This window comes from Rhinatrema bivittatum, chromosome 5 (genome assembly GCF_901001135.1).
Source record: "Rhinatrema bivittatum chromosome 5, aRhiBiv1.1, whole genome shotgun sequence".
NCBI classification, from domain to species: Eukaryota; Metazoa; Chordata; class Amphibia; order Gymnophiona; family Rhinatrematidae; genus Rhinatrema; species Rhinatrema bivittatum.
Window position 1 is genome coordinate 364,988,201 of NC_042619.1, and position 25,737 is coordinate 365,013,937.

At 44.4% G+C, this 25,737-nt stretch overlaps 1 protein-coding gene across 3 annotated transcripts in view; it reads right to left on the minus strand.

Moving 5' to 3' along the window:
* Positions 1-25,737, minus strand: part of ATP10A (ATPase phospholipid transporting 10A (putative)) — a 288,904-nt gene that overhangs the window by 80,735 nt on the left and 182,432 nt on the right. For all 3 annotated transcript variants that reach the window (XM_029604743.1, XM_029604744.1, XM_029604745.1), the window contains 5 exons: positions 18,301-18,431; positions 16,719-16,971; positions 8,052-8,269; positions 6,506-6,700; positions 3,542-4,100 (listed from right to left, as the gene is read on the minus strand). In XM_029604743.1, coding sequence (XP_029460603.1) covers positions 3,542-4,100; positions 6,506-6,700; positions 8,052-8,269; positions 16,719-16,971; positions 18,301-18,431 — 1,356 coding nt within the window. The remainder of the gene's footprint in view (positions 1-3,541; positions 4,101-6,505; positions 6,701-8,051; positions 8,270-16,718; positions 16,972-18,300; positions 18,432-25,737) is intronic.

The window sequence follows — 25,737 nt, forward strand, 5'->3', positions numbered from 1 at the left end:
AAGCTGAAGACTCCTAACTTCTTTAACCTTTCTTCATAGGGGACTCGTTTCATCTCCTTTATCATTTTGGTCGCCTTTCTCTGTACCTTTTCTAATTCTGCTATATCTCTTTTGAGATGTGGTGACAAGAATGGCACACAATTCTCAAGATGAGGTCTCACCATGGAGTGATAGTCATTATGATAGCCTGTTTTATTCTCCATTCCTTTCCTCATAATCCCTAGCATTCTATTTGCTTTCTTGGCTGCTGCTGCACACTGAAGATTTCAACGTATTTTTAACGATGACACCTAGATCCTTTTCCTGAGTGGTAACTCCTAACAAATTCCACAGCTTGATTGTGTACTGAGTGAAAATAAATGCCTTCTCCAATTTGTTTTACATCTGTTAATTGTTAGTGTCATAGAGTGTCCCCCTTGGGTTTACAGCTCCTCTATGGCTTGTTTAATGTTCATTGATTCAGGCCCTCTACAGTATTAGCTTTTAGTGATTTTAGCTTTGCTAAGCTCATGGCCAGTCATTCGCTGTTACCCAGCCTGGAGGGGTCACCTTCTTACAGCTAAAAGGCCAAGACCCAGGCAGGATCATGGGAAGAGAATGTGTGCACACCTTTCCATCCTGCCTGGACTTTTTTTTTCCTGTTGTCTGAGAACTGGGGTCCCAAGAGTCTCACTCCCCAAGTTAGGGTGAGGTTTCCTAGAATTCTCCAGTCATAGTTCTGTATGATTTGAAGTGATATTTCACTGAAAGTTACCAACAATAGTTCAGGGGGTTGTGACATGCAAATTCTTCTACCTGAGTCTCTGACTCATCTAGTCAATGGTCATTTAAGCACCTTCACAGTAAGAGGTCTGGCAACCTTTTCAATCCCATTCTGGGTTTCCTGGGCTAGTACCTCTTGTTACATAGCTGCATTGTCCTCTTTGTTTACTCTGCTGCAGTTCACTTAAATTCTTACTTACTCTTTACCCTCTCTCCCTTGGGGGAGGAGGGGTTTGCTTTTCCCCACTTAAATTTATCAACAAGACACTACTCTTGCATGTATCTCCCCTTTAGACCAAAGTCTCAAGGCATTCATTCCTTCATTACTTTTAGGTAATAGGCAGTCACTTGTTTGTGTGCTACTGTCAGAGGGACATTCACTGGGTTTCCAGGGTTAGCATAAATGAACCTTCTTGTGGGCTTCACTGTCCTACCTGTCCTGGGCTCTTGGGTTGGCAGTGGAACCAATTTCTCGGCCTCTGTAGTTTCTGATTCTCTCTGAGGGTGAATCTCATCTGTAGCACCTCTTTCCCTCTCTTGTTCCAAGTTGTCCATCCCTCTCTTGCCATCTTTACCATCCTCAATCCTATTATTACTCTGGAAGGCTTCTTGGATTTCCCTATCCTGTGTTTCCATCCCCTGGAGCTGCCTTCCATCCCCTGGAGCTTGCCTGTTGGTTTGGGGTATGGTCTTGCCAATATGGCTCCCAGGTGAACCTCATATTTCTCCCACCTAACTCTCCTCCTGTATCCTCACTATCATATCATCTATGACTGTCCTCCAGTGGCTACTTTGGGATCCCTACCCGTTCCTGATGGGGGATTCATGTCAAACTCCCAATGAGGTTGGGTCTTAGGTCTTACTGTTCTCCTCCCCCCCCCCCCCTTCTTGGTCTGGGTGGAAGGGATTCCGCTATAGCTTGGGGTTCCTCTAGGGGAAAATACCAACTGTCCAATGGGCAGGAGATGGTTTCTGTGTACCGTTTTTCCTGGTCCTTCACCCCACTCTGGACTTAATAAACAGGCAGGTGGTTCCGTTTTTCCTCAACAACATAGGGGGTAGATCTCCACCTATTAGCAATTTTGTGTCTCCTAGTCAGCCCCCAGTTCTTTGAGTTCTTTATCCCATGCCGTCAAGTCATGCTGCCTCACCTTTTGGTCATATCTCTGGCTCAGTTTGTAGGCAGACTTTGCAGCCAATCTATAGACTACCCCCAACTGTTTTTAGCCTGTTCGCATAGCTTTGAAAAGTCTGAAGCAATAACTCGTCTTATGAGGAGCAGTTGAGGAGCCTGAATATGTATACCCCAGAGAAGAGGAGGAGCAGGGGTGATATGATACAGACTTTCAGATACTTGAAAGGTTTTAATGATCCATGGTCATCAACAAACTTTTCCATTGGAAACAATTTAGTAGAACTAGGGGTCACTATTTGAAACTCCAGGGAGGAAGACTTAGAACCAGTGTCAGGAAATATTTCTTCACTGAGAGGGTGGTGGATGCCTGGAATGCCCTTCCGGAGGAGGTGAAGGATTTCAAAGGGGCATAGGATAAATACTGTGGATCCCTAAAGGCTAGAGGATGGGAAAAAATAAAAAAGCTAAACCAGCACGGAGCGGCAGTTAATACCCTTAAGAGAAACACGGAGCAGCAATTACTACCTTGGGAAGCTTGCAGGGCAGACTAGATGGACCATTTTGGTCTTTTTCTGCCGTCAATTCTATGTTACTATGTTAAGTACTATTTGAAAGGATAAATAACCATTTCATATTTACCTGATTTATCCTACTCACGATTTGATAAACTTCTATCATATCCCCTTTTCAGTTGTCTCCTCTCCAAGCTGAAAAGCCCTAATCAGTTTAGCTTTTAGTCATAAGGGAGATGTTCCATCCCCTTTACCATTTTTGTTGCCCTCTATGTTCATTTTCTAGTACAGCCAAATTTATTTTGAGATGGAGTTTCCAGAACTGTGCACAATACTCAAGGTGTGGGATGGATTCAGCGGCATTGCAGTACTCTCAGTTTTGTTCTCTATTCCTTTCCGAATAATTTCTAACATTCAATTTTGTTTTTTGACCAAAGCACACTGAGCTGAGGATTTCAAGGTATTGTCCATAATGACTCCGAGATCCTTTTTCTGCATGGTGATTCCTAATATGGAACCCAGCATTGTATATCTGTAGTTAAGATTATTTTTCCCTTTGTGTTTCACTTTGCACTTATCCACATTAAAGTTCATTTACCACTTAGAAGCCCAGGGTTTTAACAATTTTGAATTATTTTGTGTCATCTGAAATGTTTTTCTTCAAACATGCTTCTACTATCTCTGCTGCATGACTGTCAAACAAAATCAGGGAATAAACTAGAACACGGCACTGCATTGATATTTCTCACTCATTTAAGGTACGTCTGTGAATCCCAAAATCAAATGGCAATCTAGCGATTAAATTGTATGTGCAAATCTCATCGCTCAATAGGCTGGAGAAAATGATGTCATTTGAATGCAATTTTGTAACTGAATGCCACTTACTATAACTAATGCAATCTGAAAATGTTTTTGGGTGTATAGTGTATGCAATGTGTCAGTTTTCGATTGTGTTCTCACAGTCTTCATATGTTTTACTGCCTCCATCTACATCCAATATTTTGACTTCCTGGTCAAATACTAAACATCTACAAATCACTCCAACTCACAGGCTTCATTTTTGGATCAATGGCAGCCAGATTTAGATAGGTTTACAATCTATGGGTGGCAAAAATAAAGAGAAGCGCTGTACCTGAGGAGCAAGGTTCAAGGAGATCCATAACAACTGAATCCGCTCCTTTCGTATAAACAACTAGTTGATCTGTCAGTGGATGCCTGACCACAACAGACATTCTCTTTCTGATGGAATCAAAGCCCAGTGTGTGTAACAGTTCAAACGTTAACCGTCCCAGGTGAGGCAGTTCTACCGTTACCTGGTCAGGCAGCCTACCAACCAGGGCGCAGTTATACGCTCTGGCAGCGTAGACAAGAGCAGCTTCATCTGGGCTCTCTGCCTCATAACGCAGTTCTCCGTCCCCTGGCCCGCCAACCGCACTTCCTCCTGGCTGTGAGTTACAGCCGTTGCTATTCATCTGGGGACTGTGCGCCAGCTTTCGCTCCAGTTTTAACAATGTGCCCTCAGTTGAGCTACAGGAAATAAAACTAGAGCCAACTCTCTGCAAAGATTTGTTGGTAGACAGGCTTGAGGAACTGCTGTTACTAGATCCGGATGTCAGGCGGCTGGGAGTGAATCTTCGAATGAAGTCTTCTATTGTCTTTACCGGAGACTTCAGCTCAAATCTACCTCTAACCTTGAAAAAGAAAGAACACCATTATGATAAACAATCTTAGATGAACAAATAGTACACACACAGTCCCAGGAATGATAACACAGCAAAACTATTTATATAAAGATCCATATTCAAAAGCATTTAGCTGGCTAACTCAGAAGTTAGCAGCTAAATGAATATTTGGGCTCATATCTGGTTAAATTCTAGCCACCTAAAAGGTTAGGTGGCTAGAATTCAGCCGGCTAAGTTAGGGACGTTCTGGAGGTGTAACTGGGAGGAAATGAGTTAGCTAGCTAAGTTAACTGGCTAACTCCAATATTCAGAGTTAGCGGATGATTTAGCTGGCTAAGTCTGGTCGGGCCAAAGAGGTGTCCTAAAGTTGGGCAGCTATAGGTAGCCAGCTAACTTTAAGATAGCTGCCTATTTACAATACTGTGGCTGCACTGTTGAATTTACCTTCAAAGTTAGCCGGATAAACCTATCCGGCTAACTTTGCTATTCGGACTGTGTCTGAATATTGACCTCCTAATAACTACTGTATCTAAATATGGATTATTCACTTAAAATATCCCATTACTGTGATTGCAAAATATCAAAGTTGGCTTCCTCAGTCAAACCTGGCTTTTCTATCATAAAGGGCCATACATATCTTGGGCTCTCCTAGCTATATTTTGTTCTGACGTGGTGAAGATCATTATTATGGGTGCCTCATGCTGGGGGGAAAAAAAGCCCTGAAGAAGGGTGCCTGATTTCTTCACAGAGGCAGATAATTTATAAAGTATGAGTGTATACTGTTTTGAATATTCTTACTTGCGTGCACACTTGACATCACCAGCTCGCCAATATCTCTGCTAATTTAACCCTCCTGCTTCCAAATTCACCTAGACCAGTGATGGCGCACCCTAGTTCTCGAGTGCCACAAACAGGTCAACTTTTCAGGATATCCACAATGAATATGCATGAGATAGATTTGCATATATTGGAGGTAGTCCATGCAAATCTGTCTTATGAATATTCATTGTGGATATCCTGAAAATCTGGCCTGTTTGTGGAACTCGAGGACTGGAGTTCGCCATCACTGTCCTAGACCCTCTAGCACTGCCGGTGCCAGGATGTTCAGCCGCCTTAGTCGGTAACATCACCCTACCAAGTGATCTCTCTCTCTTTCGCCATGCGATGCCTCCCCAGGCAGCTGCCTAGTTCGCCTAACACCTCCCACCAGCCCTGCCCTCTAGCACTTTTCCCTGAATCCCCACCAATGCATGCAGACCTCCCACCCAAAAGCTGCAGTCAACAGACAACTCTGATTTCACTCGGGCCAGTCAGTAAGCAGGTGTAAAACTTCTCGAATAGGTTCAGTAACGTATATGCATATATTTTTAAGAAAACAGCAACTACTGTGTGTATTTCTGAACCCTGCCATGGAACACCCCTAGCCCTGCCAAAAAATGTATGTGCAAACTGAAAAATACACACGCACTTTCGAGGTTTATAAAACAGCAGATACATGAGTCCATACTACTTACATGCATATATGAAAATGTACTCCTAACCGTGCCTATGAAAACTTGCTTGTTCATGTTATATGATTGCTCAGACGTCGCTGTTTACTATTATTTATACATCAATGTACTAGAAAATCAGGGTATTTCCTTGGAATAGACATATCTGACTGCATCTTGGAGCCTACAAACTAACTAGTCTTCTGGAAGTTTAAAAGGTCCCCAGACACCTACACTACATCTGGCCCCTATTCTACTGTACTGTCTCTTTTCCCTACCCCACACCAAATAAAAAAATCCTGGAGCAGCGCTTGTTAACAGCAGCGAAGCAAGCTCAGAGCTGATAAATAAAAGCAAGAAATATATTGAAATTATCCCTTCTGGTAAGCAGGTTGTACGATATAGTCAATTTACAATTCAAGTAATTTCATTAAGAAAATATGATCTAGTATACATAGTAACGATGATCTAGTACACACTCAACGCACAATAAAGCTCTGGAATTTGTTGCCAGAGGATGTGGTTAATGCAGTTAGTGTAGCTGGGTTCAAAAAAGGTTTGGATAAGTTCTTGGAGGAGAAGTCCATTAATGGCTATTAATCAATTATACTTAGGGAATAGCCACTGCTATTAATTGCATCAGTAGCATGGGATCTTCTTAGTGTTTGGGTAATTGCCAGGTTCTTGTGGCCTGGATTGGCCTCTGTTGGAAACAGGATGCTGGGCTTGATGGACCCTTGGTCTGACCCAGCATGGCAATTTCTTATGTTCTGTTTTCCAGGTTCATATTTGGGGGGGGGGGGGGTCCTATAATTTCCAGTTTTTGTAAAGTGTCTTGCACAAAATGTACAACTGGAAAGATACCAACACTATAACTAATAAATATGCAAGCATATTGGGTTTCTACGTGGCTCTTTCACATACCTTGTGCCTTGGTTGATTTGGAGATGTAACTACAACTGTATTACAGATGGTTAAAGCTATAAAGAAGTCAAAAATGTCAGACTGCTCAGGTGTGAGCTGGGACATTGGATGTGCGAGATTTCTCCTGATCTCTAAACATCGGGCACAATCATTTACTTTCTCCAACAATTTTGGATCAGGAGTGATATCTTTTTCCTGGAAAAGAAACACAATACCTCATTTTCATCTGGAGATCAGTCTTGCACATTTCAACTAACACCATGTACCTTGTCTACTAGAACCCGGTCCAAGTTATAGCCCACTACTGCTCATGCAAAACAGGAACATATTTCTTATGAAATGAATCAAAGACTCACCCAGTTAGAATATAAAGCAGATACCAACTAGTTTTATTACATTTTGAAAATGATACTTCTGAGAAAAGTAGGGGCTTGATTTATCGAATATTTTCTTCCATTCTTTGCACATGAAAAATACCATCTTCATATGCAGGGCAATCAAAAAAGTCCCTGTAGCACATTACAAGCATACTGTACAACGCAGCCTCATGCTTGTTGGAAATGGCTTATAGGATTTTTGACAAGTATATTTCATATTTATTAAAACATATCCCACACATATCTTTCATTCATGGTGGGTCACAAAAGTGCATCCATCATAAAATAAAAATAAAAATCACCCCAGCAAGAAACTGAAATTAGGAAACAGCACAAATCAAACTGGAGCACATCTGTCCAACTACTCTATTGAAATCATATGCTACAGTACACAAAATGAGTTTGGGAGACTGAATTAAACAGAGGTTCACTCGGACGCACGTGACGAAGAGATCACAATGATCTGCTCAGCTGATAGGTATGTAGGGAAGTACTTATTTCAGAAACAGCATGGCCATAAAGAATTTTGTATTTTGCCCTCCGCTAGATGGGAAACCATTGTAGAGAGTACAATACCGGGGTGATATGCTGACGAAGACTACTACCAGGTAGGACCCAGGCCTCAGCATTCTGAGTGATTTGTAATCAAGCTCTGGAGGAATAAGTCATAAGAGGCAGCTCTGCTACACATTACTGCATGCAGCCCATTCAGACTTTAATAAAACTTCTTCATGGGACCAAATATTTTCTTTTATTCAGGATTACCTATCCCGGCTGAAACATCCATGAGCCCTTCCTATCATCTCCAATCTCAGGTTTTAACTTTTTCTCAAAATTGTGCTCAAAATTTAACAGATTTTTTCCCCCTCTGTGCTATACTCCCCAGAACCATGAATCTGGGGAGTATAGCACATGAAATAAAGTCTGCAACCCAGAGATTAACTCCTGCTATTGACCTGGTGCTCTTCCAATGCCCTCTCAAGTAACTTTTATGACACACAACACATTCAAAGCTTTTTTAAACTTCCTCTCCGATTCTGCTACCTCACAGAACTGAGCTGTTTAGTTTATTAAATTAAGAACCTGGATGGGTTCCTTTCTCTTCTTAGATTTGAAAATCCACCTCTATCCCTAGATAAAAAAATAAAATAAGTTTGCCGAGGACTGACCATCGGGCTGCTGAACGCTGTGTGCTTGGACAGAATGCTTGCTCGTTTTGCCTCTGCTCTGCTGCCAGTGCGTCGGTGGGATTTAGTGCTTTGGGTGCGATGAACATTCTTAATGCTCTGATGACTGGCAACACTGTCACGGTGGGATGCTGTCCCTCCTTTAGCTGCAATTTCTTCGTCTTCAGAATCAGCCTCTTGATACATTGCTAACCGCCGCGCTGTAGATGAAAAAATATCTAATATTAATTTTAAACATATAGGAGTTTTTCAAGATGCATTTCAAGCTCTAGAAAAAGCTAAAATATCTACTACCTTATGTATATTGGTATATGAATATAGTTTAGTTTGCTTACCGTGTTATATTATATTTTTAAATGTTAAATAATTGAAAATACAAATTATCTAGAACATTCAAGGATCACTGTAAAGCTTCCACTTCATTCTGGGAAGGAAGGCTCATATTTCTTTGAGCAAATTAGCATTCTCTCCTCTAAAAGATTCACGGTGAGTACAAGTGTTTAAAAACTATACAAAAATACTTCTACCACCATAAAGAGCCAGATTTAACTTCTGGGCAAGAAAGATGTAAAAAGCCTGCAAGTCCGTTTATTTGCACAGTTTTGAAATAACGCTTCTTTTCCACGAGTTCTTAATTTCCTAGAAATTCCAAAAGGGAAAAACTGACAAATAATTATGCAAACAAAATCTCAAGCAAAAAGATCAATGGAGCTTGTGACAATTCTTAAATGTAGTACATCCGGCAAAAGTCCCATGGCGCTTCTTGCCTGCACAGCTCTTCCTGTGTATTTCTTTTCCTTTATACATTTATAGCATTCAACCACAGAGATCTCGTAGAGGATTCTTTTTATCCTAAGAGCAGAAAAAATGAAACCAGGGACGGTAACTTTTAAACAGGCACACGGGTGCACATGTGTGCGTGTTTGCCAACCCGCGTCCAGAGACGTGTCCATTTTACATCACACGCGCATATAAAATAGCCTGGATGCATGTACACGTGCTCACAATTTTACATGGACATGCACATGAGCACGCAAATGTCGCTTCTTCCATGTAAGTGGGGGAATTTTATAAGGGACCTGTGCTGACACCATTTGCTGTTTTCCCAGTTTGCCCAGTTTAGGGATAGGACTTGCAAACCCTCCTAAATTAATAGTCTCCCTTACCCCGTTAGCCCAAACCCGTAAAAACCCACTGACTAGCCTAGAGTTTTTTGTTTTAATACTTACACACCATCCATAGCAGAAGTAAATTTACGTGGCAGGGAACCATGCGTCCTTGCGGACGCTGAAGTATTTATGTGCACATTTCTTGGCCAGGCCCTGACACGCCCACGCTCTGCCCCTTTTCGGAAACCTTTCATTTGTGAGCGCCAGCTCAAATGATGTGCATATCTCCGGTTTTGGTGCACACAGGGCTTTTAAAATTCACCTTAAAGTGCGCATCCCTCTGGCAAAGGAGAAAGAGGATTTCACCACCTGCTGATAATTCTGAAACAGTTTGCACATGGAAACCGTCATTTCTACACCGCCAAACAAAGAGAAACTGACACTTTCTGCAGGACGACACAATTAGGTTGTAGGAAAGAAATCTGATGCAGCTACTGGATCAAGGATTAAATTGTTTTGCTCGAGATGCAGGATGGGCTACAGAGGAACAGTGCTTGTGTTTTATTTTTTGCCCTTTTTGTAGAATGCCACCATCAGGACGACAATTAAAGGCAATTAAAAGAAGCTCAGGCTCTATGGATTTCTTTCATTCAAATCCTGCAGCTATATCTGCCAAATACATAAAATACTTTGAAGGTGACCTCTTCCTCCCAAGCAACAAGTTCCCCTCATTCTGTAACCATTCTTTCCCTACCTTTGATCAAGGACTGCCCTTACATCATGTTTCCAAACTATGGGGGTCATTTTCCAAAGCGATCGCACGCGACAAGTCCCTTCTCACGTGCAATCACTAAATTGGGGCGGCGTCAAGACCGGAACAGGAGGAGTCAGGGCGGCACCGGGGCGGACGCCACGAAGACATCGCGGACAGCGAAAAGGTAAGAACCCTTTTCGCTGCCAATTTCACGCCCAATAGCGCCACCTTTTATGATGGAGCTATTGGGTGCGAAAGCTGGCCTACCCCCGCTTCGCCCCCCTGCCCCCTGTACCGCGTGATTCAAAGAGCCCGGAGGTATTAGTGAATCTAGGCCTATAAGAACTTGTCTCTCTTAATCTATGTAGCATTGCCCATGTTCACCACTTTTCATCTGCTGAGTTTCTTGCTTATGAATTTATTTATAATGGTCTTTTACTGAGTTTTAACAATAATGGTAAAGGAAACATTCACTCTGTCACTTTGGAAATGATGCCATGCTTTCCAATTGTTTACTGCCTTAATTTTCTTTTCTTTCAGTGCTATCGATGTTACACAGGCTGAATAGATTTGTCGGAGGTGTAATGTACTTGGGGAGACTTCTCAGTCCTTGAAACATGCCTTGCAGTCTCTGTTAGAATTTGTGTCATGGATAGTTTGTTCGTTCTTATATGCTGGCTTTACCAGAGTAGGCGTTTGACTACATTACCCAGACTTCCCAAGGTTAGTATTCAGGATGAACCCAGGAGGGAACAGCTGAGCTGAGCTGCTGCCAGGGCAATCTCTGCATTAGCAGGGAGACACAAGGGAAACAACTGAGCCTACCATGGAGACAGCCTCTGAAAAAGATGAAGCACAGCCTCCTGATTCCTGCAGCCATTAAGTTAAAGTTGATGCCTTTGTTAATTAAAAGAAAAGGAGTTTGTGCTAGCATTTAAAGTTGTTGTAAAGTTGTATGCTTTGATAAATTCTGCAGGAATTCAGACATTTTGGGGTAGATTTTAAAACCTACGCGCGGGTGTCCATGTGTGCGCGCTACCTGGCACGCTCACATGGACGCCCGATTTTATAAGATGCATGCGTGCGCATGTTATAAAATCGGGGGTCGGCGCGTGCAAGGGGGTACATACTAGTGCATCTTGCATGCGCCGACGCCCGCGGCCTTCACCCGTTCTCCCCCATTCCTTTAACTTACCGTTTACACCTGCCTTGGGGCAGGCGCAGGTTGCGTGTGCCAGCACCCTGCCGGCACGCAATCCCTCGGCACAGCGGCAAATGGCCACTGTGCTGGGGACCTCTAGCTCCACCCCGCCCCCCCCCCCCCCCCGGACCACCCCGACCCCCTCCCCACCCCTTTCCCGAAGCCCTGGGACTTAGACTTTAAAATAGGCCCAGCACGCATAGGGCTTTGAAAATCCGGGCCTTAGAGTGTAATGCTTGGAGAAACTCTGTTATATCTAGAGAGAAATACATGGAGGTTAGGACTTTTCAGCTTGGAGAAGAGACGGCTGAGGGGGGGGGGGAGATATGATAGAGGTGTTTAAAATCATGAGAGGTCTAGAACGGGTAGATGTGAATCGGTTATTTACTCTTTCGGATAGTAGAAAGACTAGGGGGCACTCCATGAAGTTAGCATGGGGCACATTTAAAACTAATCGGAGAAAGTTCTTTTTACTCAACGCACAATTAAACTCTGGAATTTGTTGCCAGAGAATGTGGTTCGTGCAGTTAGTATAGCTGTGTTTAAAAAAGGATTGGATAAGTTCTTGGAGGAGAAGTCCATTACCTGCTATTAAGTTCACTTAGAGAATAGCCACTGCCATTAGCAATGGTTACATGGAATAGACTTAGTTTATTAATAATGTCAATGTAAAGCCTGTTGCTAAGTTATTGTTAAATGTAAACCGCGGTGATGTATTTCTTTACGTACTGCGGTATATAAAAACCCTTAAATAAATAAATAAATAAATAGTTTTTGGGTACTTGCCAGGTTCTTATGGCCTGGATTGGCCACTGTTAGAAGCAGGATGCTGGGCTTGATGGACCCTTTGTTACGGCTGTGGCTGCTGTGCAACCGCCTCACCACCAGGGGTCCCTCTAGAGCTGGCTTTCCTGACAGGCCCAGTCCATCTCCTCTGTCCACTCTATGCTCTGGGTGTGCCCTTATAACCCTGCCTGACAGTTGCCTCGGTGCTTCGGCATCGAGCTCACCTGGGCTCCCTGCTCTAGCCTGCCTTGCGTGGCCTTCGGGCCTTCTACCTTGTCTTGCCTTGCCCTGCCTTCGGGCCTTCTGTCTTGCCTTGCGTGGCCTTCGGGCCTTCTACCTTGTCTTGCCTTGCCCTGCCTTCGGGCCTTCTGTCTTGCCTTGCGTGGCCTTCGGGCCTTCTACCTTGTCTTGCCTTGCCCTGCCTTCGGGCCTTCTGTCTTGCCTTGCCTTGCGTGGCCTTCGGGCCTTCTGTCTTGCCTTGCCTTGCCCTGCCTTCGGGCCTTCTGTCTTGCCTTGCGCGGCCTTTGGGCCTTCTGTCTTGCCTTGCCTTGCGCGGCCTTTGGGCCTTCTGTCTTGCCTTGCCTTGCGCGGCCTTCGGGCCTTCTGTCTTGCCTTGCCTGGCCTTCTGGCCTTCTGTCTTGCCTTGCCTTGCGCGGCCTTCGGGCCTTCTGTCTTGCCTTGCCTTGCGCGGCCTTCGGGCCTTCTGTCTTGCCTTGCCTTGCGCGGCCTTCGGGCCTTCTGTCTTGCCTTGCCTTGCCTTCGGGCCTTCTGTCTTGCCTTGCCTTGCGCGGCCTTTGGGCCTTCTGTCTTGCCTTGCCTTGCGCGGCCTTTGGGCCTTCTGTCTTGCCTTGCCTTGCGCGGCCTTTGGGCCTTCTGTCTTGCCTTGCCTTGCGCGGCCTTCGGGCCTTCTGTCTTGCCTTGCCTTGCGCGGCCTTCGGGCCTTCTGTCTTGCCTTGCGCGGCCTTCGGGCCTTCTGTCTTGCCTTGCCTTGCGCGGCCTTTGGGCCTTCTGTCTTGCCTTGCCTTGCGCGGCCTTCGGGCCTTCTGTCTTGCCTTGCCTTGCGCGGCCTTCGGGCCTTCTACCTTGTCTTGTCTAGCCTAGTCTTGGTGGCCTTCGGGCCTTCGGTCTTGCCTTGCCTTGCGCGGCCTTCGGGCCTTCTACCTTGTCTTGTCTTGCCCTGCGCGGCCTTCGGGCCTTCTACCTTGTGCTGTGTATGGTCTTCGGACCTTCTGCCCTGCCCTGCCTTGCTTACTGTGCATGCGGTCCTACGGGCCCTCTGCTCTATTGTCTGTGTGTGTGTGTGGCCTACGGGCCTACTGACCTGCCTTGACCCGCTTACGGTGTGTGGCCTACGGGCCTTCTGTGTGTGTGTGTGGCCTACGGGCCTACTGACCTGCCTTGCCCCGCTTACGGTGTGTGGCCTACGGGCCTTCTGTGTGTGTGTGTGGCCTACGGGCCTTCTGACCTGCCTTGCCCCGCTTACAGGTGTGTGGCCTACGGGCCTTCTGTGTGTGTGTGGCCTACGGGCCTTCTGTGTGTGTGTGGCCTACGGGCCTTCTGACCTGCCTTGCCCCGCTTACGGTGTCTGGCCTACGGGCCGTCTGTGTGTGTGTGGCCTACGGGCCTTCTGACCTGCCTTGCTCTGCCGCCTGCCCTGACCCAGCCTAGACCCAGACACTGCTTCTTGCTGTCTGCCCTGACCCAGCCACGGTTTCCAGCCATCCCTGTCTCTCTCCACCTGGAGCCACCCCTTTGGGTGGTGTTCACTACCCCTGAACTCAGCCCAAGCGTAACACCCTTGGTCTGACCCAGTATGGCAATTTCTTATGTTCTTATGGGGAGTTGGCTCAAAGGAAACACTGGGCACTTTTGAATACAAGTATGTGTAGGAAAAGACTGCAGCACAGCTGAGAGTGTTCGCGGGGAGAAAAGAGTGCAACAGAGCTGAGGGATTCTCTTGATTGATATAGGACGTTTGTTTGACTTTGTTTCAAGTACACCGCCAAAGAAAACTCACAAGGAAGCTGCAACACGGTGACTGTGAAACTGGGGTCTAAGTACTTTGTATGCTTGCTAACCATCTTAAGCCAAATTAGAGATTGTAGCGGAGCTATTGTAAAAGCCAGACATTTAAACTTCCCATGCTGGATAACAGTTAAGCATAATGTAGAGGCTAAAAGGTGGCTAGGTTTGTAGGTTTAAATCCAGGATGCTGTCTTTGCTTTTTAAATGTGATTTGTAGCTGAAAGCTAAAGTCTTACATTCAGTAATGTGGAGGTGAATCCTGTAATTAACACAGAGGGAATAAATTAAGGTTGTTTCTTGAAATTGAAGAAATTCTGCACTTAAACTTAGTGAGGACTTTGTTAACGAATTAAGCTTGTGTTTAGGAATTGTGATCTATCAGTGGATGGCTGGAAAGAAAATTATGTAACTGAATTTCATCAGTGTGACTGGTAGGTATGATGTGTACTCTGGAAAGCTGGTAACTATGGGAGGCTTAGAAGATAGCCTTGGGTTGTGTAATAAATAAAATAAGGTTCAAATTGCTGAGGAGTTCATGCTTTTATTAAAGGGGCTAAAAACAATAAAGGAAGACTGATCTAGGGAGCTTAAACAGGGTAAAGGAAGGCATTGTGGCACATAACTCCAGGCCAAGACACATGACTAAAAGAGGAAATAGGCAAACCACTGGTGTAGTAATCCTATAGGCAATTTAACTTCTTAAAGCCACAGGCACATGCCAGAACACCAATCCCTGAGCCAGACTACAGGGTGTGACCAGAGACCCCATCTAAGCCCGCCAAGACTGTGTATTCACTAGTATTGCCTGACAGAAGTGGTTTATGTTTACACTGTACAATTTGAAATTCCAGCTGATGTTTTGCACACATTACCCTTGTAAGTGTGATAAGTGTGATAATTATATCATGTTGTTTTGGATTGGACTGGGTTAGTTGTAATTTTGCTGCTTTACTTGGTGTTATGCCAAGAAAGTCTTTGGAGCTCATCATTCACAGTTGATCTCTTGTGCTTGCCTTGTTCGACTGCGAGATGAAAGTGAAAGATTTACAAAACATTGCAAATTCTGTCACTATACTGTGCTGATGTCATATAGACAGGGTCTTACTTCAGAGTTGCTACTTAGCTCATCAGTTCCCATCTCTGCTATGTGATGGTCATGCTGTGCCCCACAGTAGTCAAGGATTTTCAGTGCACAGAAAGTTGACGCTCTTTGGCACTCTCTGCATTTTTGGCATACCCCTACCATTGTTTTTGCTCACATAAAGTGCCACTGCAGACTTTGAAGTGCTTTTAAATCTGAGTGAGAGCTTATTTACTCACTCTACATATATGTATTGCCCCTTGCAGGATTAATATGTGGGCTCTGTGCATTCCCATCTGAATTTCCTTGATGCCTATATTTAAATTGTCATGGAAAAGTTGCTATGACATCAGTCTGAGGGCCAACAGGTACCATTCCTATGATATGTTGACCACTGAGGGGGCCAGGAGGCGAGTGGGCATCCTTCTGCCCCTTTAATGGCCAGGACTCGGCACGGACCTGCACGTGACAGGTAAGTGGGGGCCGGGAGTGTCACAGGGCAGACTCCAGGACAGGCCATGTAAAAATGGGGGGGTTCTGAGCATTTTTTTATTTTCAAAAGAGGACAGTAAAACCAATCAAATTTTGTTGGTTTTTCTTTCATTCCCTTTTGATAACGTTCCTTTTGAAACAGGAACTATCACTGACATTTCCTATTTTGTTTCAAACAAATGCACAGCCCTGCTGCTACACTTCTGCTACGTAGCCTACAAACAATCTGGAAAGACATCTCTTCCCATATAGGTGGTGTCACTTTCCAAACCTACTGTTGGTTGGGTTTGCTCTGGGGCAAAGCGATGGCTGGCAGTGGGGCGGAAGAGTTGCTGGAAATTGTGGCGCTGGCCGAGTTGGACACGGTATTTTGGTTCACTGCTGCTGAGGTCAGATGCTTTCCTTAACATCTTTATTACTACCTTACTGCTTGTGTCCGCATTTGTAGCTCAAGGAAGTTGACTGTACTTGATTAAAAGTATCTTGTTTCAAGTTTCTATGTACTTAGCAGTACACAGGACATTTATACAGAATACCAAGGACAGCAAGACCCATCACTTAATCACTTGTGTCTGTATATTTCTATGCACACACACACGTAATTAACAATATTAAAAAAAAGATAACATGATTTCTATATTTTACATTTTCCTTAGAAAAGTTTAAAATACTGTTACAGGCTATTAAGGGTTAGCACAGTGATAGTTCTAATAAATGACAACAAAATATTGTAGATAACAACTAGAGTCCCCACTCTTTCACCCTGTGTCAGAGAAATGCAATTTCATGCTTCACAACCACGATTCACTATGATGATCTGACAATCTTGCAATATTTTTCTGGCAGCATAATCAATTTAACACAGCTGAAATATTATTTTCACAGATATTTTATTAATCAAGGTTGTTCTGCTTACATTTGGTTTACATTTGGTTCCTGACACCTGAATATGTTCCTCCAAAGTAGCCAAATGAAATGCATTCAAGATCCAGAATGCCAATGCTTGGCAGAACATCTGCATTCAGGACTGTAATGGAACTGCAGCAGCTTACCTAATTCCTCAGTTGGATTCTAATACATAAGAGCAATTTAAGACCAACTAGCTACTCAAGATAATAGTACATGCACTGTGTGAACATTCATGTTTTACTATGCATTTTTATTGTTGAAGAAGTTTAGCCAACACATTTAAAAGACTCACCGTTGGCGTCATGCGAATATTCAATGCCAGAGACCGTGCACCTTCGAAAAACCATTTTATTTTGGGTGAGAGTACCGGTCTTGTCGGAGAAAATATACTGTATCTGCCCCAGGTCCTCTGTGATGTTCAGGGCTCGACACTGCAACTGAGAGTCTGTTTCTTCATCATACAAGTCCTTATCTTGATGGATGAAGAACACTTGACAAATTTTAACAATTTCAATGGATACATACAAGGAAATTGGAATGAGAACCTAAAATATAAAAATTAAAGAAATACATGTAGAAATAGGTATAGCAAACTTTTTCTTTTAAATACAAGTCCAGTATTTTTATATTGCCTTTAATATATCTGGCAGTGGGGGGTTGTAATTTTGTACCTGCCCACAAGAGTATAAACTCAGAGAATAACTTTTACCCACAGATTTTACACCAGTTTTCAAAGAGACACCTTTGAAAATACCCCACTAAAACTACCCACACCCATTTATACCTGTTAAGCTGTCTGCATGTGTATTTTTGCAGGGAAAAAATGGGTGCATATTTTTGAAAAGGCAAAAGGGAGATAGAGCCTTTCACCTCTGGGTCACCAGTTCAGGTTGACAGTAGCTGAACATTATCATCACATGAAATCTGATCCTGATCAGTGTCCTATCTAGCAGAGGTCATGGTCACAGTTCAGTTCCTAGTGGACAGGGATCCACATTACTAAAAATTTCCATCATAACTGGCACTCCATGGCAGAATAGTCAAACAGGAGAGGGCAGTGGGTCTGTCTGGAGATTCAGGTGTGGAGAGACCTCTGGTTCAGGTCTTCCACTCCCCAGGGTTGGCTGGGGATGCCCTGGAGGAGGACATCATAGTCCTTGCACAGTGTGTGACAGCTAGTGGCTGTGATCATTGGGATAAAGACTACATGGCTCCTGACTGATGATGCTCACTTCTGCGATTGGATATAAAATAGGAGAAAAGTCTACACGTAGGTGTGACTGATTGTCAGATCCTGGTCTTGGTTGCAATTCAGCTGGAAGTCCCAAAGGAGCTGGGGAAAGGGGCCAGGTCCAAAACAAAGAACTAAATGGGTACAGGAACTGAATGACCTTTTCCTAGTTACAACTGGCCCCTCCAGAACCAAACTGAGATCCAACCGCAGGCCACGTGGGAAAGCCTGCAGGGTCAACAACTGTCACACTGGTTGTGTGGAAAAATTAAAGACTTTGATTTTCAATGTTCTCAATGCCTCATATTTCACAAGCATAAAATTCGCACTCATTTTAAAAAATAAAGCACTAAAATATAATAGACATTTTCCACAAGCAGGAAGCACTGCTTGAATTTAGCAAGGGTGGAAAGCAGAAAGGGACAACTCCTGACTCTTTTCTTCTGCAAATAATTTCTGAGGGTCATTTCCTTACATTTACCAGGAGAACAAACTGCAAGGTTTACTAAACAGGTCAGAATTTATTGCTATATATTTTTTTTAAAGTTTGTTTAGCTAAGTCTTAGAAACATTAAAAAGCAGAGCCACGAAACGTTCACTCGTATGACCAAATGTCAAGGAGAATCAATTAGCATAACATTACCTGAAAAACTATTATCATTGTGAAAAATAAATAAACAGCAGATATAAACGGTGTTAAATATTTGCCATCAGGCCCCAGCACACCAAACACCGGTTGCTTCTCTCCATACTGAAAAACCCAGAGTCCATGACCTGTGGAACAGCAATGACACATTCACAACTGAACACACACAAATAAAACCAACAAAAGAGAATAAACTTTATGGTTTATATATATGAACAGTATGTATGGATATGTCCCCGAAAATACATTTGTTGTCTGGTAATCCTCTTTTGTGACTTAATGCTGATTCACTCCATCTTCTCTTTCATTTAGAAAGCAAAGACTTTAATTAAACTCTGACATATGCCATATCCTTTCCAGTACATGCTTCAAAAATGGATCTTAATCTTAAACATAATAGCTGCACATTAGCACCAGTGATATAGGTTGGGGTAAGAGTGACCCTTCTAGGCAATCGCATAGTTAAAGTAGGCCCACGATTCCGGCTCCACAGCAACTTTAAAAATGGCACAGGCCTCAGGTCTGGCAGGTACCATTTTATTGTACAGCCAATCTGAATAGGACACAGACGGGGCAGGAGGGAGTCCTCCTCACCTCCTGCCAACCCCACAGGAGGAGTAAATGGGGACCGGGCTGATTGCCAGAGCTGGCATCATTTCAGGGAGTGAAGCAGGGGTCAGAGAGGCTCCAGGGCAGGCCTCAGGCCAGTGAGCAGGCTGCGGGTCAGCAGAGCAGGCCACAGTCCTGAGGGCTCCCAGCATTTCAGGGTTTTCTTCCCAGGTTTATTTTTGGAAGGTGGGGGAGGGTTAAATGGTTTTTTTTGTTTCAGTTAAAATACCAAAACAAAACAAATATTAAATGGAATGATTTTTGGATTTTAAACATTCCAAAAATAATAAAAAAAAACAAAAAGAAAAATGTTGGGGCCTGCACATCCCTAAAGTGCATTATAGTTTCTATTTGAGGCTGGCACAACTCAAGTGGCCTCCTGCTGTTACACCCTTGCCATTCTTCCCCCTTTTCACGGACATCCTATAGTCCTTATTGGTGCTCTCCCCTATTCCTCCTGCCATCCTGGGGAGCCATGGAGCAGGCTGTGGACTGCAGCATGATCACAATCTCCATAATTCCACAATGCTGTCTTCTCTTTCTCTTAGGCATGTTTCTAAAGTAAGGGAAAGAGGCAGGACCACATCTCACTGCAGAAACGGTGAACATGCAGCAGCTCAGAATCGCTGCATTCAGAACTTCCGTGAATGCCCTCAATCATTTGGTGAGCTGGGCAGCAGTTTTTGCAGCCGTGAAAGCCTGGCAGGAGGCATCAGCACCCAGGGGAAGGTGAATGAAATATTGGACCACATCGCAGGACATGAATGGGAAGGAAACATCATCAGCATTAGTGCTGGCCAGGGGTTGAGGGCTAAATTTTGAAACCTCTCAAGGCAGTCGAAAACATTTTATCAGCCATGCATGTGTTTTGTGTGTGTTTGTGTAACAGTGTGTCAGTGTTTTTGTTTCTGACATGACCTGTGGTATACAGTAAAGGGGTCTGCGTGATCCTGACTGATGTTAGCAACCCTTCCTAGCCTGCTGTTGAATTGCCAATGAATATTTATACTGATTGGTTGGTGAGACTTTATGATGCTACAATCCCTACAGCTAGGAACCTAGATAGGCATCCAGTTAGCCATGTAAGACCCTCTATCACTTCTTTTTTTCTTTTTACAATAAATATATATTTTAAAAAACAGCATGGCTAACTGGGTACCAATCTGGATTCCTGGCTGGAGGGTACAGAGGATTTTTGTCAGCAATAAAGGGGAACATGCAAAAGGCATGGACCAGAAAGGGAATGGGAGAACGAGAAGGATATGGTTCTCTTTGGAGGTAGCAGAAATGAACCTGCTTCTCCTTTTAATGGGCAATTTTTGCCTCTAGTCGGGCCTTTGCTTTTCTAATCACTCTACTTGCTTTTTTTGTTGTTTTTCCTGAAAATTCTGCTCGTCCTCTTCTACCTGTGTTTGTATTTTTGGAATGCTAATCTCTTCTGATTTTATCCTTCCTGTTACCTCCTTAGAGAACCACGCTCCCTTATTAAGTCTGACAAGTTCCGCTTGAATTCCTGATAGTGTTGAGCAGGCCCTATTGCTATCTTGAAGAGTTTCTCACAGAGAGCCAGAGATCAAACTAAACACAGATGCTCAAGTGTTTCCACACAGAGAGCTGTGCCTTGGGGAAAAAATGTTCTACATCCTCTCTCTCCCTCCCTACCCCGCCTCACAAGGGATCTAGGTTAGTTCAGACACACTGTGCCATACACTACCCCATTAACAGAACTTACATTTCTACAGATAATGCAAAGTCAAGCATTGCCAATAAAATTAAAAAATGGTTTTATGCAAGTGCCAGATAAATATAGAGACCTAAAATGAATGGAAGCCACTTTATAGGAATCATTGAGACTTCATGGGAGCAGTGTCAGACCTAAAGCAAATTATATGTTTCAGAAAGGGTCACCAGCAAAAGAGGACAAGGAAGAACAAGAAAACATTTGTATATGCTGTCAACCACCAACCACTGACGAGACAAAAACTAAAATTACTCGACCAGATGGGGAGAACTCCCTGCTATGACAAGTAATAGTGGTAGCCTTCAATTATCCAGAAACTGACTGGAATAAAGCAAACAAGTAAATGAACAATTGGGCAAGGATTCTGGATATCCTTAAAGCTAGGGCCAAAGCAGAAAAAACTACACTGCGTAAAAATTAACAAGGCATCATGGACATTTAGTCAAAGATATTACTGAAGGGAAAAAAGTGGATCAATTAATCAGAGTCCAGTTCATCAAGACTGGGGATGGATACACTTAAGGGCGGATTTTACAAAGGCCACGCACGTAAAATCCGGTCTTTATGCGCGTGGCCAGACCTAGCGCGCACCGAGCCTATTTTCAAAAAGACCCGGCAACATGTGTAAAGGCCGATGTGGGCCTTCCTGAAAGGGGCAGGCCGGGGCAGTCTGGGGGGGGGGCAGGACTAGAGGCGCCCGGTACAGCAGCCATTTGCCACTGTGCCGGCACGCGCAACTTGCTCCTGGCTCCTTTGCAGAAGCAAAAGGTAAAATAAAAAAAATATGGGTAGCTAGGATAGGGATAGGGGGAGGGTAGGATAAAGGAAGGGGAAGGGAGGTTAAGGTAGGTGGTTGGGAAGTTCCCTCCCAGGCCGCTCCATAATTGGAGCATACTGGGAGGGAACTGGGGAAGGCCCTGATGCATCACCGTGCGCCAACATGGAATGTTGTAACATGTGCGCACCAGCAGATGCATGCTATAAAATCGTGCATCCATGAATACGTGCCGGGTAGCAAGTGCACATGGACATGCACGCATATTTTTTGAAAATCTACCCCGTAGTATCTATCCTCCAAAAAGGGAACCAAGTCAGAAGTACACAAATACAGTCCAATTAACAATCCCACTTTCTATGGAATATACTGGAAGCCTTCATAAACGAAGAGAGGGTCACCTCTCTACAGGAAGACGGGAGAGGCTAGGAAGAGACTGCACGAGTTTCTGACCCAGAAAACTTTCTGAGGTTTCTGATTCACTTTGCAGCATGCCTGACAAGCAAAGAAAGCAAATGTTGCTCACTTGTAACAGGTGTTCTCACAGGACAGCAGGATGTTAGTCCTCACATATGGGTGACATCACAGGATGGAGCCCAATCACAGAACACTTCTGTCAAAGTTTCCAGAACTTTGACTGGCCCCTACTGTGCCTGCCCAGCATGGTACTAACCCTGCAGCCAGCAGGGGTCCCCCTTCAGTCTTGTTAAAAAGCTACAGGTAGTGCCGAAAATAAAATAAGAAAAAGTTATGAACCCAACACCACGGAGCGGCGGGCGGGTTTCGTGAGGACTAACATCCTGCTGTCCTGTGAGAACACCTGTTACAGGTAAGCCATTTGCTTTCTCACAGGACAAGCAGGGTGGTAGTCCTCACATATGGGTGAGTACCGAGCTAAGGATGTCCGAGTATGCACCAAATGTACCCAAGACATGCAACAGGCACATCAACTGGGGTGGAATTTGGCTGAGGGCATCCTGAACCCTAACGGGCAGGCAGAAGGGTGTTGGTACATCAAGTTGTGAATAAGTTACGCAGGACAGATTGGCCGAAGATGGAAAGTCTTCCGGCTTTGTCCAAGCAATAGTGGACTGTAAAAGTATGGAGAGAGCTCCAGGTGGCAGCAGTGGAAATGTCAGGAAGCGGCACCGATCGTAGGTGTGCTACTGAAGTCGCCATGCCCCTCACAGAGTGTGCTTTAACACGGGCTTGAAGTGGAATGCCCGCTTGCTGATAGCAAAAGGATATGCAGTCCGCCAACCAGGAGGAGAGAGTCTGTTTACCCACAGGCTGCCCCAATTTGATAGGATGGAAAAAGACAATTGAGTGCTTTTCCTGTGGGCAGCTGTACGGTCTAGGTAGAACGCTAGAGCCCGTTTGCAGTCAAGGGTATGCAGATCCTGCTCTCCTGGATTGGAATGGGACCTGGGAAAAAAATATAATGGATTGATTGAGATGAAACTCCGAAAATATAATGGATTGATTGAGTTGAAACTCCGAAACTACCTTAGGTAAGAATTTAGGGTGAGTGCGGAGTACTGCCCGGTCCTGCAGACGTTTAGAGTAAGGCGGATAGGTAACTAGAGCCTGTAATTCACTAACTCTGCGAGCCAAAGTGATTGCCAAAAGGAAAATCACTTTCCATGTGATATATCGAAGGTCACAGGATTGAAGAGGCTCGAATGGTGGTTTCATGAGCCGACCCAGAACCAGGTTGAGGTCCCAAGAAGGGGCCGGAGGATGCAGAGGAGGCTTGAAGTGAAGCAAGCCTTTCAAAAAACATGTTACAAGGGGTTATACTGATATGGGAACATCCCCGCACTGACATGCATCCTGATGGAGGAAGTTTTCAGACCTGACTCTGACAAGTACCAGAGATAGTCCAGAAAGTTTGTGATTGGACAGGTAAAGGGGTCAAGGGATTGAGAAGAGCACCATGACGTGAACCTGGTCCATTTGTAAGAATACGATTTTCTCGTGGAAGGCTTCCGTGAAGCAATCAGGACACGGGAAACTGGTTCAGAAAGGTTAAGTGGCTGAAGGATTAACCTCTCAACATCCATGCAGTCAGGGACAAGGGCTTGAAGATTGGGGTGGCATAGGCACCCGTCGTTTTGAGTGATTAGAAGCAGGTCCTTTCCCAAGGGAATGTGCCTGCAAATGGCGAGATCTTGAAATACTGGAAACCACACTTGGCGCGGCCAGTAGGGTACTATCAGGATCATGGTTCCCTTGTCCTGACGCAACTTCACGAGAGCCTTCGAGAGAAGTGGAAGTGGAGGGAATGCATATAGGAGACCGGTTGCCCATGATAGGGAGAACGCGTCTCTTGGTTGATAGTGTTGGCTGCGAGTGAGAGAGCAGAAGTTGCCTACTTTGCGATTTTGAGGTGACGCAAAGAGGTCTATTTATTTATTTATTTTATTTTAAGTCTTTTCTATACCGTCGTTTGGTGGGGACCGTCACAACGGTTTACATTAAGGCACATAAAAGTAATCATACTACAATTTGTCCATTTACATAGGTGCCATAAGGTTCAGTAACATAGTTTGTTATCAATGTTAGATGTTAAATGTGATTCATGTCCATGTCTTTCCTTCTCAGTTTTAATTACAGAGCTAATTTTACAAATGTAACTTATCCATTAGTTATGGTGTGCTATATCTTAAAACTACACACTTATTGAATTTCTGCAGTGTGTATGGTTGTTAAATTGTTCGTGCTTTGCCCCTTCCTGGCTTCTATTCTCCCTTCTCTTTCTGGAAGGCCTGTTTAAATAGCCAGGTTTTCAAACCTTTTCTAAAAGTTTTGCTATCTCTTTGTAGTCTTAAGTCCAAGGGCATGAAGTTCCACAGTATGGGTCCTGCCAATGATAATGCCCTCTCTCTTACTTGTGTTAGTCTTGCTGTTTTGACTGATGGTATGGTCAGGAGGGCTTTGTTTGCTGACCTTAGGTTTCTGTTCGGGACGTGTACTCGGAGGGCTGTATTTAACCAGTCTGCATTTTCGTTATGTATTAATTTATGTATTGTGCATAATGTTTTGTAATGGATTCTTTGTTCGATTGGAAGCCAGTGTAGTTCAGCCAGTGTTTCCGTGATATGTTCCCTTTTGTTTTTGCCGGTTAAAACTCTTGCTGCTGTGTTTTGCAAAACTTGTGGTGGTCTTAGTGAGGTGTATGGAAGGCCTAGTAGAAGTGCATTACAATAATCAGTGCTTGCAAATATCAACGCTTGTAGTACTGATCGAAAGTTAGCAGTTGTTAGGAGTGGTTTGAGTCTTCTGAGGACCATGAGTTTAGCGTATTCTTCCTTTACTTTCAGAGATATGTGTTGTTTTAAGCTTAGTTCACTGTCAATTATTACTCCAAGATTCCGTACTTTCTCTGCAAGCAGTATTTGTTGTTTGTTGGATGACCCCATTTTTGGAGGATCAAGTTCGCTACTGAGGGGTTGAGAGACCACTCGTGCGGTTGAAAGGTGCGATTCAGCTTGTCCGTCCACTCCCGGCAAGTAGGTGGCCCTGAGGTACATCGAGTGGGAGAGGGCCTCCGCCCATATCTGCGCAGCTTCCTGACACAGAAGGTAGGAGCCCGTCCCTCCCTGTTTGTTGATGTACCACATGGCCACCTGGTTGTCCGTTTGGATCAGGATGACTTGTTTGGAGAGGTGATCCTGAAATACCCTGAGAGCATATCTGATTGCTCGCAGCTCCAGGAAATTTATTTGGTGTTTGGCTTCCTCTGGAGACCAAGGATCCTTGTGTCTGCAGATCGGCCCCGTGGGCTCCCCAGCCGAGGTTGGAAGCATCGGTGGTGAGAGTTATTTGAGGGTCTGGAGCCTGAAAGGGCAAGCCCTGGAGGAGATTGACCTGATTTCTCCACCAGGCAAGAGACTGACGGAGTGAGTTGGTTATGTGGACAATGGTCGACAGGGGCTGAATGAATTGAGTCCATTGTGACCTTAGAGTCCACTGCATGACTCTCATGGCCAAGCGGGCCATTGGGGTGACTTGAACTGAGGACGCCATGTGTCCCAGGAGGATGAGAAAGTGGTGTTAAGTCGTGGAGTGCTGAGACTGCAGCTGGTGTGCAAGAGACACGAGAGTGAGAGCACGCTGTCGAGGCAGAAAAGCCTTTGCCTGCAAGGTGTCCAAGTCTGCCCCAATGAACAATAAGGTTTGAGGTGGGACTAAGTAGGATTTGTCGTAGTTGATGAGAAATCCGAGTGAAATTAGAGTGTGTAAAGTAAGATGTAGGGACGATAGAGCAGCTTGCAGAGTGGGAGCCCTGATTAACCAATCATCTAGA